Here is a 17,230-nt window from a genome sequence, read left to right as displayed (position 1 = left end):
CTGAGTGACATCTCTTTCTTGTCCCTTCTCCATGCGCTGTGTTGCCATGCCCATGCGAACTTTCTAACTCTGCTACCCTCTGCAATGGTTGCGGCTCCTCGTGGAATCTGCTTCTTTGCCCTAAGGGACTATATACATAAGAAAGATACTACGTGTAAATGGCCTTGCAGGCCAGTTGCATATGCCTTGACTCGCATCCAATGACAAGACATCTCGGGCCAAGAATTTGTGACCGATCTAGTGCTTCGTTAAAGATCGTAAATGCTACTTCTGCGCGCCGAAATTAAAACGCAACTTACATCTACAGACATTTGCAAAGGGCGCCCAGGAAACCTCCGCACTGCCTGCTGGGCCGCTTTCACCTCGGGGTTAGCACCTCAAGCCTATCACCAAGCCCAAAGATAAGTCGTTAAAAATAATCGTGAAACGTATATTGCTAGAACAGTGACCACATTGTGCGGTATCAGTGCACGTTGAGGAACCATGAGGAGCCCAAATTAATCCTGAGCAATATGTACCGACTATCTCGCTCTTTCTCCCTACTTTCATTCCTTTTATCTATTCATCCTCTTCATGCTATGCGTGCCACTCATCACCTCCATTTTTTTTTTCGCTCCGAAGTCTACGTTTCCTTTAGGGATGAACACTCCTTGCAATTCCCGTCAACCGTATTTGCTTCCCCTAACTGCACATGAGCGCACAGATGGGCTCATATGCCTTAATCGGCGAACTGTCTGCGTTTAAGTCCGAAACTGACCCAAAAAGAGCCGTAACGATCGGATCGGCCTAGACGTTTTTTTCCCTTTACAGCCCCAATTTTCACTAGTGTGCCCATTGTGAACGCATTGACCGTGCACTGAATGCAGAGTGGTTATTTTCCAACTCATCCGTTTACTATACTTGTCTTTTTTCGTTCATGTCATCCGAAACACAATTAATCCGTAAATGCATGCTGTCATTACGATTAGCATACGTTACGCCACAAAGCTTCGTCGATTCTTCGTTACTGTTGCCTTCCACTTGTCAGGGGCTTCACCAACACCATCCATTATGCCACACTTCCAACGCTTGACAGTCGGCTGTCGCTATTTGTTAAGTACCGCGTCGACTGAAAACTAAAATAAGAGCTGGCCCAGAACGAACTAAGAAAGTGAAACGAAAACAGGCTGGCACGAGTGTTTGATGGTTGCGGGCGGCTAGGCCTGTCTTGGACAAGCATTGTTTGTTCTAGGACACATCCGGCTTGTGGCAATAAATTCTATGGAGAGAGACAAGGCTGTCATGTCGCGAAGGGCAGTGGAGTCGGCTTCGAGCTCTTGCTTTACTCTTATAATGCAATCTAGCTGTTTGTTCCCTTCTATTTTTGTGTCAGTCCTTGGTTGTTTACTATAATTTCTAGAAAACACAAATGTTACCTCTGACCCCATGAATCTCCTCCTTTTTCTATTCACACCTGTGTGATTAAGGTGCCAGCGTGGAAAGTTCAGTGGAGCGTTAAATGAATCGGGCGCGACGGCCAGAGAAAGAGGTAAATTTCGTATTTTCAAACTGCTTTCTCCCTGTTTTACTTTGTTTTTATCCTGAACAAAGCACGTTAGAACAAAAGGAAAATTAGAAAAGAACGGACAAGATATAACAGTACCCGGGAGACAAGGGACAGAATGACTGTAGGTGGCCAAGCGGAGGTCCGAAGAAAAGGGATCACCGTCGCTCACACGTGCAGGCAGATGGGGAAAGAAGCATCCCCGCTGCCACCTCGCTGTCCCCCTGGGGTCATCTGTGTACTACCCCGCCACCAGCGCAGGGATAGAGAAAGTTTTCCCCGCCAAAGCCGCGTGATTCAATTTGGTCAAATTGATCGGAAGAGCCGCAACAGCCGCACCGACAATGCTGCAGGGAAGAAGGGAAGGCACGAGGCCTATGTAGGCAACGACAGAGAGAAAGAGGCTCGGCGAACGAGGGAAACTAGGTGCCAGAAAAGGAAAGAAGAGTGGGCTCCTCCCGTTCTCAGGCGTAGCCGCGGGAAATCAGGTTCAACAGCCCTAATCCCCATTGAAGATGGAGTGGTTCCGCGCGAGCGCCGTCGGCTTTTCCCGGATCCTTCCCTTCTTTATCCCGGATCGGCTCGCCATGAGCGGTTGTCTGGCGGGCGCCGAAGACCCTAGGGACAAACCGGGGTTGGGGAATGCCCCTCCATGCTTTTGTTTTACCGCCCTGACGAAGCGGCGCTTGCTGTGTTGTCCGAGGGGTGGCGCCGCTAGCACGCTTCTGGCGGGCCAGCTCTCGGTTGCTTGCTCTGGCTGGCATGCGCAAGACCGCCACGACCTCGAGGATATAAATGGGCTTTTTATGGGGCGCCCGGCAAACGTTTACGTTTAGGCTTAAGTTCGACCCACCTCCTCCGCCTCATTTTCCCTCTCTCATCCTTTTGCTTCTCGGTTCGTTCGACGTCGCCCACGCCTTCGCTGGCACTTGTTCCAACAGCAGTAGCAGGGTGATCTCTTTCTTGTCTGTCTCGTACCCTCCGTCCGAGCATGCGCGACAGCATGCGATGCGGCCCGACAGACGAAAAGAAGCAATGAAAGCGGAGAAGCGCCTGGTGGCTTGTTACCACCGCATGACGTGTTTCTGAAGTAGCGTCGCTATTCACTTAATGTCGCCCGCTTTGAGGACGGCTTTAGCTGCTTTGGCGGCCTGCTGGTTTTTTCCGCCTCGTCGACAGTGGCACGGAGGAGGAAAAGAGGAGAGGTTGGCTTCAAATAAGCCGTGCAGGGAGGAGGAGTATGGGAGGGAGGAGTAGATGGGTTGAATGCAGTGTGTCGCCTGGCTCGGCTTTAGACAGCTTATACGCATCTGCGAGGCGCTAAAGCGACGCCGCCGCCGGCGCGTGCTTCAGAGCCAGGCGTGACAGGTTTCGAAATTTCTTTTTTTGTTTTCTGCTGTTCTGCTCCCGCTGTTTTGCGCGCATGCCGGTTGCTTGGGTCACGTGTTCCGCTACTCGTGTAAGTCGTGCGTGAAGAGACAAAACGTCCATTGGAAGCCGCTCGCGCGTGCGTGTGATTGTGCCTCGCAGCAGGCACTGCTTGCCGCTCGTCTCTGATGCGTGCATAAGTTTTGTTCGCAACGGTTGCTCGTGTTTGTTCTTTATCAGCGCCCAATTATGCGGGTCTAGGCTCCTGCATACGGTTACCGGACCCTTATGTACTCAGTAAATGTTTAGGTTGTGGACACTATAAAACTAGGAAACAATTCGTACCAAGAATAAACTATTTCACGAAATTTTAAAGTCTTGCCTCTTCTTCCCGCGAATCAGTTGGTCCAACTCGGCCGACTGCTGTCTATAACTCCCCTCGGGGAGTACAGCACACACCCGCAAAATATTATGTTTCGTTGACCATGTTAAGTGACTGAATAACCACCATGTGCCGGTCCGCAAAACTCGAGTTAAAAATAATATTTGGATTCTTCTTGGAGGAATGCATATCTTTGAAATCAATCATTAAAATTTCATGTATCTTCTGAAAAAGAAGAAAGGGGGCAACGAGAAAATTCTGCAAAAAGCAGCTTGACGAAGCCCGCCCCCCTTGTGCAGTTCAGCAGCTTTAAAAAAATATATGAAAACACACATTGAGGTCACGTTTGTACAAAAACATTTCATACAACTGCAATGCCAAAGTTTACACAGGGGACACAACTAGTGGGCAACAATATAAGGTATACAAGAGGCAACACGCTATCACTACAAACTATATATACAGAAGAAATAAAAACACATGGAAAGCATAAAAACGGAGAATGATATGGCCTGCATGATTATACAAAGATAGAGAACGAAAAATTGAGGCATTGCTTCGGAAACTACCGGGAAATTGATGCATAACAATAGAATTCACTGAAAAGTGATCGTGCAGATTGTGCGTCGGCATCCACCCGGACATGAGCGTTCAGGGGGGCGGCGATGCGAAAATGATAAAGATTGATTTCCGTATGTTGCACGGCACGAAAGCTCGGTCCAAGAAGAATTTCGCCTAGTGTTATGGATGCGACGTCGAGCTACATGGATGAACAGTGTAATAAAATAAGCATTCCGGGTGCGAACTGAAGCCTTGTATTGGCAATACATCGATACTATCGGAAGCCTGCCACAAGATGAAAAGTGGTCGGAAGTATGATTCGATACGAAATATTCGCAATAGCTCTAACGGCGCGTTTTTGACAAACTGGTAGTTTATGAAGGTTTGCTTGAGACGTGGTAGCCCAATCAAGATGGCAATAATGAAGTTCTGGTAAAAAATAAGGCGTTGTATACAGTTGCTTTGAGTTTGTTCAAATGTATTTTGCAAAGAATTCGGAAACAGAAAGTACTGTAAATAAAATAAATACTTACTTATATTTATAAATATCCTTTCTCGCGCACATTCACCTGTCTTCCGTAGCACGAGCGTGCAAGTGTCAGGCCTACTTGTATCTGTACGCTCGGAAAACGTTTTAACATCACACCGACCATAAGTTCCTTTAAGACGTCGTTAGTGTAAAAGCGCTTGCTAGTTGATAGATTGATTGCAATAAGACATCTAGTCAATACCAGAGTTCTGATCTCTCGCTTCCGGAACAAATTATCAAAATTGTCCTCAAATTAAGCCGCGTCATGAATAACGAGCTTTGAAATGCGAGTTAAGTGAAAACTCCTCAGGGAAGTAAGCACAATGCAGTGGATAGTGTTCATGCAACGTCTTCAGTTTTGTGCGTACACCTCGAACCACGTTCCGTAGAAAGCACATATTTGGGTATAAATAGGGCTTAACCTGAGTTTTATCAAATATATTCGTGGTGGGAGAATCGAGTAAACCGTATTTTACCTGAAAACGAAGGGCCAGCGTAGCCACTTAAAAAAAAAAAAAAAAAAGAAAAAAAAACTTAGAAGTCACTGCAGAAACGTTATTTGGAGAATGCTAAAGCATTAGCACTGCTGCGACATTTTTACTAACTACATATCACTAATTATCTTATCACTAACTGCTTATCATTAATTATCTTGATCATTAATTGTCATCACTAGAAATCATAAGCTTATCGTATTTATATTATTCATCACTACTATTAATGACCAATGACTCGATATGACATCACCAGATGATGGCGTCACATCTGGCGACACATTTTGGTGACAGATATTTTGAGGAAGGTTTTGCGGGCACAGTATAGCCTAGCAAGGATTTAGCCTTAATAACATCTTTTTAATCACCCATTAAACAATCGTATAATCGTAATTAAGAAACCAGATAGGTAGAGCATTCGCACGTTTATTAAGTGTATCCGGTTATATTACAGTGAACGGTAGCATGCAACAACAAAGTGAGAGCCAGTTAAGCACAGGCAAGGTGTGAGAAGCAAATAACAACGCACATTGTGGGGTAGTCTGAAGGGCTATCAGGCATTGGCAAAACGCATTTTGCAAACGACAAAGTTTAGGCTTGGGCAAGCTATTCTGACATCACTGGAATAAAGCAAAGACGCGGAAGTGAAAATAAGCTCGAAGACCGCTTCCTCTCTGTGTACCACTTTTGAGTTCCTCGTCCTCGGGCTGTTTCAGAAACTTCAGCGGTCGTGAGAGATGTAGAAGTGGTGTACTGAGGATCATGCTGCTTTCGGTATATAAAAAAAAAAACACACAGAAAACTCGATACGTCACAAAATGACCTAAACCACGCCAAGGTGGCTCAATTGTTAGGGCGCTCGACTTTCCTGTCAGAGGACGCGGGTTCATTTCCGACAGCAGAGGCCGCATTTCGATGGAGGCGAAGTAAGGCGCCCGTGTGCTTTGTGACATCAGCTTACGTTAAAGTATCCCACGTAGTCAAAACTACCGATAACCGCCACTATAGGGCCTCCCTCATAGCTGAAGTCGCTTTGAGATATTAAACTCCATATTCATACCATGGAGTTTAATATTTCAATTTAATATATCATAACATACTATACCATAATACACCACACCGTATACCCATACCGTACGACACTAAACCATACCATACCATACCATACCATACCATACCATACCATACCATACCATACCATACCATACCATATCCCTTCCCCAGTGCATGCAGAGTAGCAGGCCAGATTTAAATTATTCCGGCCAACCTCTCTGCCTTTTCCTTTCAATAAATCCATCTATCTATCTACATACCATACCATACCCTTCCACAGAGGGGCCAACAAGACAAAAAAGGCACACAGAACAATAGATGGGGAAGACCTTCAGAACCCTGCTGGGCAGAAGTTCACCACCGGCAGGACAATTAATATCATGAAACGATCGCATCAACGATTGATCACGAGTGGGGCCTGCCGGCTCCCAGGATGTTTAAGGCTGAACACCTTGGTATAATAAATCTTTCACCACCACCAACTTCTGCAGTGATATGCACTGAAAATGTCTTCAGCGGGCTACACCAACGTTATTAAGCCAGGGTGAAGCATCATGTTGTGTAGATGAGAAAGAGAGAGAGAGAGCCTGTTTGCGCACTGAAGAAGGAGACTTCGATCTTAATGAGCAACTGATTACAGGAACGTGCATGCCTTGCTTTGATTCTTTTGTGTGTCCTTTTTTTTTTCTTTTTTCTTTTTTTTTTTTTTTTTTTTTTTTCTCAGATAGGCCGTTCTCAAGCTGTGCACAGCCAAGCATCCATTTGTTCTCACCACCTCTGACCTACAGAGTAAAATCTATTTTATTCACCATCACCGCGCCCGTGATGTCGCGTGAAAGGCAGCTCTTTAATGTGTCCATTTCCGCTTTCGCAGCGAGGCGGGCCGGAGCCGCGGCTGCTCCGCCGGCTGGCGGGGGCCATGTTCGTGTGCGCCCAGCAGCCGTGTCCCAACCGGCGGTGCTGCGGCTCGGCCAGCCCCGGCTGCCCAGAGGGCCACCAGCCACTGGCATCGCTGAGTCGCGAGGACCGACGCCGCAGACGCAGGGCCACCCAGAAGTATCGGCTGGCGCACGCCACCCGCGAGCGCATCCGCGTCGAGGCCTTCAACGTGGCGTTCGCCCAGTTGCGAAGATTGCTACCCACGCTGCCGCCCGACAAGAAGCTGTCCAAGATCGAGATCCTGCGCCTGGCCATCTGCTACATCTCATACCTCAACCACGTGCTAGACGTCTGAGCCGTCGGTCCCGCTGCGGTCTGCAGTCAGCAAACTATACGTGCCAAGTGTTCAAATGCTTAGTTGCCTGGAATTGAGCCCCGTCTACAATCAACGCCCCTTATGACTAGTGATGTTGGCTCAATGAGGGTCTCGATGTCGTGGAGCCAAGTTTAAATGGTGTGCCTACTCTTCAAGAGGCACACCAGAGGCACAAGTGAGAATGTTTTGTTGTTTAACTGTCCAGTTCCGTTTTGGTGCCTGCTCAGATAGTGCGAACCTACTTTTAGCTCCTTTTAGCTGTTACCACCAGTCTAGTCCTAGTTGAAAATGTAACAGCTGTGAAAGGCAAGAGTGTAGAACCGTGGGTGTGTTGCGTACTCCTGTGCGTTTTCTGGTTGGCCACATATATGGGTGACTAATTAGTCACGCGGATGGTTACTGAGCGAACGATCTGTCAACTAGAACCACTGGGACCGCAAATCAGGTCCTTTTATTCGTTTCCTACTAAGTTGGTGATGGACTCCTCACAATCCTGAAAGCGGAAGTAGCCGCAGTCCTGTCGGATGCAGCTGTTTTGGTACAACCTATCCGTACTGTAGCATGGGAAATAAAAACTGCACTCAACACCCAGTCCACCCTAACTGGATGCCCCATGGTTAAAATCATTCCATCTTGTCAGGCATTCAGGACTTTCGGCATTAGAGGTTCCTGTTGGATCATCCGACTTTCTTTTCAAAGGACCAAAGTCGACTGCAAGCAGAAAAAGGGTCTTTTCTGTCATCCGGCCCGAAGACCCCGTCAGGACAACGGAAACACAGGGGCACTGTCTCGTGAGTAGACTTGTTTACGTCGATTCCAATTTTCAGTTTTACCTCTGTTTAGCAAACTTGCTTTTATTGTGCGTGCGCCTTTTCTGATCGACGTTCCCACTGAGTTGCAGAGGACTATGAAGGATTTCTTCTCAAGTCATGACCTCGCAAGAGAAGATTTATGTACTCATTTCTGTTTTGAAAGGGGACCCGATGTAACCGAAACAATTCACTAATAACAAACTGTCACAACTGCTGCTGTGGATCTTATTTTGTTGGTGGTTGTTTTATAATATTAATGACAGGCGCACCCTTGGTCGGAAGTCTTCCGACCACTGCGTTTGCTTTTAAGCCGTGTTGTGAAATCTTAGAAGCAGTCCAACACCAAAGGCCGAAAGGTATTGAAAGTTATCTTATGCTTTTTGTATCTCAAACGAGTCTTTCGCAAATAAATCCAATGGCGTGTTTACATGCTTAAACGTCGGAGAAATTTAATGATTTTTTGGAATGTTGTAAAATGAATGGAGAACAAAAAAATAAAGCGCGTGCAGGTTTGGGCGAATATATATGTGGGCAGGTCGTGGTCGTTAAGTTAGACGACTTATTCGTGTAAGGCGGTAATTTTATTCACACGTTCTGGTTCCGCGCGCGCGTGTGTACGAGTGGTTTTTAGCAGACTTTCTTTTTTTTGGTCCTTTGGTTTTCTTATTTGCAATAATGCGGTTCAGAGCCTGCTGAGGTGGCAGCATTTCAGGTGCAGCCGTTTCTAAAATAAAATCAGTTGAATATGTACGCTTGTGTTTTTCACCCTCTTCCAAGCAATGACGAGGAAAAAAAATAGCATTATGAAAAGGAGCTGTATCACAAACAAGCACCTCAATCATTGGCCCGCCTGTAAGGAGGTCATTTAGTTCTCTAACAGGCACGGCATGAATGTTGACATGAATTTTGTGGTGATAAGCAGAAACTAAGAAATTTAGGAGGCTCCTGGGTATAGGGAGCCGGCTTTTGTATTTGCTATCACACCGCTGTTTTCGAGACACGGTTGCGACAATGAAAATCCCGAACGAAAGATACTGGTTGCTCCGCAGATGCGTTTCACATCAGAGAAAGAAAGCATGAGTCGGAGTGGGGCAAAAAACGAGTTAATGAAGGAGTGCTTGGAATCAGTAAAAAAAAATGGGTGTTGGCAGGACGTGTAATGAGATGGAGAAATTTTGTAGAGTCATTTACGCTGACTGAGTAGATTTCGAAGAAATTAAACGTTGCAATGTGTTAGTACAGAAAGAGATGAGCAGATGGCGTTGGGAGGTTGGATGCAGCTGGCACAGGACACGGTTAACTAGAGGGATATGGGGTGCCGAAGTGAGCTTAGGCTGATAGTCATGAACAGATGCTTTGGTTTAGAGGGTTTATTCGTCCCGAAGCCATTCAGGCTATAGGGACTCCGTAGTGGAAGGCTCCGGAAATTTCAATTGCGTGGGGTTTAAAGTGCACTTACATCGCACAGTACACGGGTGCCTCTCTGTTTCGCAAAAAGGGCCGCCGCAGCCAGGATTCAATTCCGCGTTCTCAGTACCGTCGAGCGCCGTAACCACTGGGCCGCCGCTGCGGGACAGGCATGAATATAGAAACGCATCTGTCACAGGAATACAATGTAGGGTATATTTAGTCCTCCTTTTGCTTTGATGTCTGTTTGTTACGGAAAACTGTGAGTAAGAAACTTGCTACCTTCCCCTTCCTCCCTACGTTCTCTGTTATGCCGTACAATCCCTTTGCTTTGCTCCGCATTAAACAGAACAGAAACAAAGATTCATAGTACGTGGTTTTGACAGTAGTGGGATCGTTGTAACTGTGAGCAAAGCGCAACCAAATTCGCAACAATGAAACAACCGGAAGGTAAATTATTACACTGTCTGAGCTGCAAAACCGCCTGTGAAGACATGTTGCGTTACACCGAGAAGTTCGTTAGAAAATGTGTCACAATGCTGAGCTTTTTTTTTTTTTTTTTAACCTGTTTTCAGCAATTCCGGTTTTACGGCTTTCGTCTGCTCGCATCCCAAACTAGACCTGCAAATTCCTCAACCGCCGTTCGGACAAAACGCAAAAACGAAAATCTTTAGTTGTCTCGAGCGCGGCAGTTTCGTGTACTCGCTATACTTTTTTCTTCCCACTATTTCGTGAGAGAGCCTTTCCTCTGTCTTCGTCTTGCTCCGCTTTGTGTCATCTTCTGGGAAGTGTGGTGTGTCGTCGACTCATTCGTTGGAGCCATCACTTTTCCCCCTGTTTCCCCCGTTCGACACCCGCAGCTCAACGCGCCTCGTTCAGATGCTAAGAAAAGAGACGGCGGCCGCGGCGGTTTCACGAAGAGCCAAGACATGTGTGAGTGGGAGTCTCAGAGAGAAGCAGTTGCCGCTCGCTGTCGAAACACGTACCCGAGACGTGTGTCGTATTTTGGAACGCCCGTCGCATCTGCCTAAGAATGCGCGGCATTCTGCCCTGTCTGTCTCAACCGGCAGCCGCTTGTGTGCGTAAGCGCGCGAGGGTGATGGAGTAGGAGAGGTGAGAAGGAGGAGGAGAGAAAGCCGTGGTTTGGAATCACACCGCCAACGCAGCAGAAACACGGCAGTGCGAGCAGACCTCGGCACGAGCCGCTGTTTTTGGTCCAATGCCTTGCAGAGAAGCTCGTCTCCTTCGGCATGTTTTAGTGATGACTACGGACGAGTAGTTAATTTCTCACGTTGAAAGATGACAATTAAACATTCTTAGGTGGTACAGTGTATACGAATGAGAAGCATACAGAGCTTGGCCTTAGCGATATATTCTTGTTTAAGGGGCTAATAGTCTTTGTTTTCTTCTTTTTGCAGTTAAAGGGATGGATTAAGCAGGAAAAGTTAAATACAAATATGACACCAGGGAGAGGAAAAGTCTGAAAGTGCCTAGGTTTTCTTTTATACTCGGCTACGTTAAATTCGATGCCGCTGCTGCCTTTAATTATGCATCGCCACATTGATTATTTACACTAATGGAATATCTAATGCAACGCGTAAAGCGATTCCGACAATTACTCTGCTGCGATGTGGGTAGGTGTTAGGAAAACTAATCATGTAGTTCATCACGTTCGGCCCAGCAATTTCCTGTATGCGCAAAGGTGCTTCCTGCACGCCTGGCGCATAGTGTACACAGCACGCAGTATTATATACGCAACCTGAGAAGCGATACAAGCCATCCGTCGTTTGTAATGAGCAACGTGTAATGAGCAACAATAACCAATGCCCAGTGATTTCATTTCTCCCAACTTAGCCATCAGGTCTGTCCTGTTCGCTCGAACATCGGCAATGTTCGATCACTTTACCCACGTCATTACGGCGCTGTCGCTTTTCTGGATTTGACAGCTGTGGTCATCAGTGAGGACAGCTCTTCGGGTTCTTTCCTTTTTATTTCTGTTTGTCCGTATATTATTCTGTTATGGTAAATGTGCTCCTTGATAGGAGTCTCATGATTACTCTGCTAACGTTTAGTATGAAGTCAGTTTAACCAAAACCAACATTCGCTTTCGATTTTTTTAGTGAGTAAATCAGTCTGTGCTTTCCTGATCCTAAATCAAACACAAAATATAATCGTTGCATCTCCTAATAAAAATTTCAAGTCATAGCGCAGTCAGGATTTTCTGCAACGCACCTGCACCGTTTCTGAGCCCGTGTAATTGCTCTCAGCCAATCGGCACTCAGACACATGTAGTCCCGGCCCGGACAAGGGAAGCGCCCCTAGCGTACGCAGGCGTTGTTCTGCCGTCGTCAGCTCAGGAAAAAGAGGGCGGCGCACTGAGCAGAACCCCTAGCCGTTTCTTGAAGCAGGGAGGACAGCATCTTGGTCTGCACCTCAGTGACTCTTGGACCGTTGCCCGAACCGGGCAGCGACTTTATTCTGGACCCTCGGGAGTTCTCGGAGGGCTCCGGCCGATGGCTCTTTCCTCCAGCCTTCCTGCCATTGCTCACGCTGCCTGTTCCTGTTTGCTAATTTGATCGTGCCGCTCACTCTCGTTCCGACAACCTTCGCTCTTACTCTTTCCGCACTCCGCTCCCCCTCTTCTCGTTCCGCGTGTTTTGCGAGCTGCCTTCCCCGCTCTCAAGCGGCACCCGGGCTCTTGGCAAGGGCGGGCAGGCGTTGTTGCTTCTTTGCATACAATGTGCGCTGCTTGTGCAGCCCTGCTGGGTACGGGGAGAGACGCTTTCCCGCTTACCCTCGTGTAATTAGCCATGTTTTGCAAAGCTATTCCGCAAACGCGTTATATATCCGGCCGTCGACCGACCGGCCGTCCCCGCGTGTCGTTGCCATTCTTGGTAAACTTTGCAGCCGCCGTGCGAGTGAACGTTTGAGACTGAGCAACGGCACAGAGGCTAGATTTGGAACTGATATGTAGCGTGTTGCTGTTGTGTGAAACGAAACAAACACACAAAAGAATAGAAAGGTAGATGCGAGTTGTAAGTCAAGCCTTACGAAATGCAAAGCTTGCTTAAATGTTTCCATACCGGTTTAGGATTTTCTTTCGTCATGGTGTTTCTGGTTTCAGGTATAAGAGGTGAAAGAAACCCAGAAAGTTAGCGTTAAGATCTCATTTGTGTATACAAACCAAAGGAGCTAAGCTCTAGGAGAAACGTCGACCTTTAAAGAAACAATTCTTAGGCCAGTGCACAACGCTTTTTTTTTTCTTTCTTTCTTTTTTTCCACTCGCAAACTTTCGCTCGATTACAGATACTCGAATGTGCTAGAGCCACTTGAAAAAAGATAGAGCCAACTCGCGGAGCGTTATTTGCTTGTTTTGAGTTTTAAACTAAACCTAAGTATTGAGAACCTCTTCTACCGAGGTTTGGGACAGCCGCCACTTCAAAGACGGCTGAAGAGCTATACATTGAGGCTACAGACGGGACACTAGCACATACGACATTTTCTCGCCAAACAGGTCACCAAGTCCGAAAATCCTAAAATTAGTTAGAATTACCAAGAAAATACAAAGCACAGTTTGCATGGATAGAAACTGGGGTTTTTGGACTGTCGTAGTAGAATATCCGTCCCGAAAAACCCAGATCTGATACAGTGTGCCCGTTTTTCTTTTCCTGGTATTACGAAGAAAGCCTTGTTCAAGCTTATGTGCGCCATCCTTTCTGTATATTCCATATGTTCATATTGATTGTGCACTTATTTTATTACTCTCTCCTTCATTATGCAACTGAACACATAGGAGCCATTAAGGGATAATTAATGATGACGATGATGACAATGGGAAGAGTTAGAACACTTATAAAAGGGAAAAGGGAGCTTGGTTAGAAAGATAATAGCGCATTTACCTTAATAATCTTATTTACTAAGTCATATTCACTTGAAAACAGCGGTGCTATCGTGTCGTCGTATACTTGCTTGCGTAATTTCCTCGGCGTGGGTTATTAACTTCAGTCCAAGGTTCCACACTTAGGTTCGAAAATTAAGAAGAAAATGTACATCGCACCCCGCAAGCGTGTGTGGCCATGGCATGAAACATGGTGCGCACCTGTACATTTCCTTCCCCGACACCACCGTACAAATTGCTACCTGCTCCGAGAAACTAACCGCAGCTAATTTTATATATTGGTAACTGCTTATAGCGGCCCATTCAGCGATCTGAATATGCATACTTATAAGCATCACAGCGTCCGGAAAAGAGTTACGAGAGGTCAAGTGCCCATTCGGCCAGCAACCATACAGCTGGTAATTGATGCTGTTCGAGCCCACGTCCTTATCCAAGGAGCGTGCAGTAGGGTCTGGCTCACAAGCAGCAATCACAGCGACTAATTGTGCACCGTGGACAAACAATGTGCAACAGACCGAAGGGCGCAATTACTGTCATAGATACGCCGCAATGAGGCGGCACTGCGAGCGCCCTACGTTCGGTCAGCCTCCTCTCTCTCTCGTACTGAAGGAAAAATGAGCGAGGAAATTTTCTGAACAAAAAGAAGGCACAGAGGGCCACTGCCACTCGCAACTTTAGTGTTCGATGCATGCAGCACTTTGGTCCCAAGGTTGCTAGCTCATAACATCGTCCGGTTGCTATGCACTCGCTAGCGATAAATTATGAGGGACTTTAGCGACTAAAGTAGTGAAAGGCGAAAGCCTGAGTGTGGCATTCTGCTTAGCAACTGGCACTAAACAGTAATTAATTAATTAAGCAATTAATTAATCATTGATTAGTGAATAATGAATTACTCAAGCGTTAATCAATTGATAATTAGTTATTATTAGTAATTGACCATTGATTGACATATGGCCAATAAAGCACGCATTCGCGCATACTGTGGTGCTGTTCTGTGATTGGTCGAGACCTCTATGACGTCATCCCACCTCGTCCATTCAGAACGCGCCGCAAAAGCGGGACACATTTTCTCCACGACAGCATGAGCCAATAAAGGCTTTCTCCTTAATAGTGCTCTATGCGTGAGCTTCATTTCGTACTGGTTTGAGGAAGGCGAGAGACTATGATGATGATGTGTTTACATGTCCCTATGATCACTTAGCTTCATGCGTTCAGTCGACGGAAAGAGCTGCCGTCAACGGAATACAGCGACGGCGTTAATCGCAGTGCATCGTCCTTTATTGACGAAAAGGCATGTAACAGGTGCAACATGTTTAATAAGGCTGTGACGCTTTGCACCCCCCCCCCCCCCCCCCCCCGCCCCGATAAAAATAAGGAGGAAAGCATTCGTTGTTGCCGGCCGCTGCAGTTCTCTCCCCATATTTCAAGACTGGAGCAGTTGCAATGGGGCCACTCAGTAGAGGTAAGATTTATCTGCTACAGACGCAGTCTTCATTTCACCTTGGATCACATTCCCTTTCAAAACTAGAGCTTCAAGGCTCTCATTCGAGAAAAAACCTGGCTTCGTGTCGTGAAAATCTTGATTGGTTGACAGGGTCATGACGTCACATGTACGCGACCTAGTGCAGGAATTTCAAGCACCCTAAACGCTCAAGTCAAAAGTGACGTCACGCGTGATATGAATGAAATGAAAACACATGCCACGCGAGTGAAAGGCTTCCGCGTGCCTCCAATAGTCTAACTTTATGGAGAAATTGATTTCGCTGGAGTGAAAATTTAAGAATTTCATATTTCAGAGGATATATGAAAGTACGGCTCTTGGGTTGCGAGGCAGATACGTTACCGACTAAGCCTCGCAAGGCTCACCTTTTACGGGTTTGTGAACAAGGAAAAGTCCATATGTATGTGGAGTGGTCTTTCACTTAAAGAAGCGTTTTACGAGTGCATGCTAATGTGTATGTGCGTAATTAAAGAAGAGCACAGGCCACTATCACATCATGTTTCGCTAGTTTTTCATTTTCCCGCGAGCGAGACAGTCCCTGCCCTTTTTCTTTCCTGACTGTCGATCTTATTATTACGATAATCATACGCAGGTGTTGTATTACTCCGGCTAACGGCTGCTAAGCGTCTTGGCGAAAACCAAAAGCCAGAAGAGCGCCCGTCAAAAGTCGCTGAAAGAGCTTAGCAGTTACGTAAAAGGCTTCAACCGAAAGCATATGCCACGCGTGCGCTTGTCTCGCGCAGCTTCATGGCAGGCCTTGCAAAAGTCACGATAAACAGCGCAGAGCGACGAAATGAGGAAATAAACGGTCTCGGCGTCACGCATGTTCCTGCACTCCTCGCAACTATATATCGGAAAACAATCGCCGAAGACAACGAGACGGCATAAAACAAACGCTCGTATATTGAGTAACGGCAATCAAAACCACACGGAAGCCGTGTTGATTCAGGCGTGCTCTTCGCTTTTAATGCGCGAAGCGTACAAACGACATGCGCGAGTGCGCCCGCTCCTCTGTTGTGCACGAAATTGTCTGTTTGCGCGGTGGCCGGGGAGGTGGAGCAGAGCTATCAAGTTCCCCCCTCCGCCCTCTTTGGTACGGGTTTACGCAGGAACTATACAACAAAAAATATCAACAAATCTCTTCGCTCACCTTTTCCCTTCCTCAACCGTCCTGCACTTCCATTACGCGTCCCATGTATGGCGCTGTTTGCCTTTTGTCGGCGTGCAAGCCGCGCGTGATAACGAATCGAGAAAGGGGCGAAGAACACGCAAACAATTACAATGGAATTGAAATGGGTCGCAACGCTCACTGCTCGTTCACCCTCTCCGGTGCACGAAACAATATCTATCTCCCACTCCTGTGTCCAAAGCTGCGGCGGCGACGCCAACGACGACCTGTGCCGTGTAGTGGATCGGTTTGCCTCGCATGTTTCCTTTGTATCTTTCTTTCGCCTTCCTTTTTTTCTTTTTATTTTCAATTTACAAACGAGTCTTTCGAGCCTCGGTACACAGACAAATGTACTTCCCCGCCTCCTGGTGAAAAAGACACAAAGGGAGACAGGAGAGCTGCAGAAAAGGGGGCCGCCGGAAGCGTAATTGCAGCAGTGTCCGCCGCACGCAATGTCGGTCGTACGCCGCTTGCCGTTTCTATTTCATTTACTTTCCGACTCTTTCTTTTAACTCTGGCGTCCGTGAGCGCAGCTGGTTCCCAATGAGGGAAAGAGATGGTGAGAAGGAAGTGAGGGGAGGTCTTCTAGCAGGCATTGTGCGAACGCGTCGGCGGCGCGGTCGGACGTCCTTGGAGAATTTGTCACGCAGCGCATATCGGCACGTTTCCATAGGACGCCCATGCGCGCTGTGCTGTCTTGTCTTGTCTTCGTCTCGGTGATAGCGTGCAGGGGTTGCCGCCTCTGCAATGGGCCACTTTTACATCCTAGGTGGATGCTTGTTGCACACTAATAGCTTTGTTAATGCGGCGACTGCACGCTCGTCCGGTTAAATACGCAGGCGTTATCAGCTCCTTTGCACTGACAGTGGGCGTTTGAAGCTGTGTAAATAATTGAAAGAATTTATCACGTACTGCTCGACCTATAACAAGCTGTTGCAATAGTTTGTACTTCATCGCACCCACGCAAACCGTTTTGACATGGGTATTTATTGGTTTGGTTTGTGGCGGTTAACGTCTCAAAGCGACTCAGGTATTCATTATAATTCTTCAACGTACCATTAGCATGTACCTAAGTAGTGGCTAAGCAAAGAGTGCCGCTTCATTGCTTGCGCTGCCGCAGGAAGTTCGCAATAAATATGTAACAATTCTGGAATGCGCTCTAATGTAGCGTTACTACACAGCATTCTTTAAATTTGCCAAAATGGCTGTACAGCCTAATGCGAGCGACCGTCCGAGAAAAAAACCTCACCACGAGTAGG

General features: G+C 46.9%; 1 protein-coding gene and 1 long non-coding RNA gene across 2 annotated transcripts in view; one reads left to right on the top strand and one right to left on the bottom strand.

The window, feature by feature from the left end:
- Positions 1–16,009, bottom strand: part of LOC146185693 (uncharacterized) — a 59,620-nt gene extending 43,611 nt beyond the window's left edge. The window contains exon 1 of the long non-coding RNA XR_014707812.1: positions 15,954–16,009. This is a non-coding gene — a long non-coding RNA (uncharacterized LOC146185693). The remainder of the gene's footprint in view (positions 1–15,953) is intronic.
- On the top strand, positions 6,284–7,414 carry LOC146185694 (helix-loop-helix protein 15-like). Its single transcript, XM_084605573.1, has one exon. The coding sequence runs from the start codon at positions 6,781–6,783 to the stop codon at positions 7,162–7,164; it is 384 nt and encodes a 127-aa protein (XP_084461699.1). The 5' UTR covers positions 6,284–6,780; the 3' UTR covers positions 7,165–7,414.
- Positions 16,010–17,230: the final 1,221 nt, after the last annotated feature.

This window comes from Amblyomma maculatum, chromosome 6 (assembly GCF_055883805.1).
Source record: "Amblyomma maculatum isolate TAMU_Amacu chromosome 6, ASM5588380v1, whole genome shotgun sequence".
Lineage (NCBI taxonomy): Eukaryota > Metazoa > Arthropoda > Arachnida > Ixodida > Ixodidae > Amblyomma > Amblyomma maculatum.
Note: the sequence above shows the minus strand (reverse complement) of the source record. Positions and strands in the feature narration are given on the sequence as shown.

Excerpts from the sequence above, each read along its gene's own strand:
- LOC146185694 (XM_084605573.1), top strand. The coding sequence starts at position 6,781 with ATGTGTCCATTTCCGCTTTCGCAGCGAGGCGGGCCGGAGCCGCGGCTG.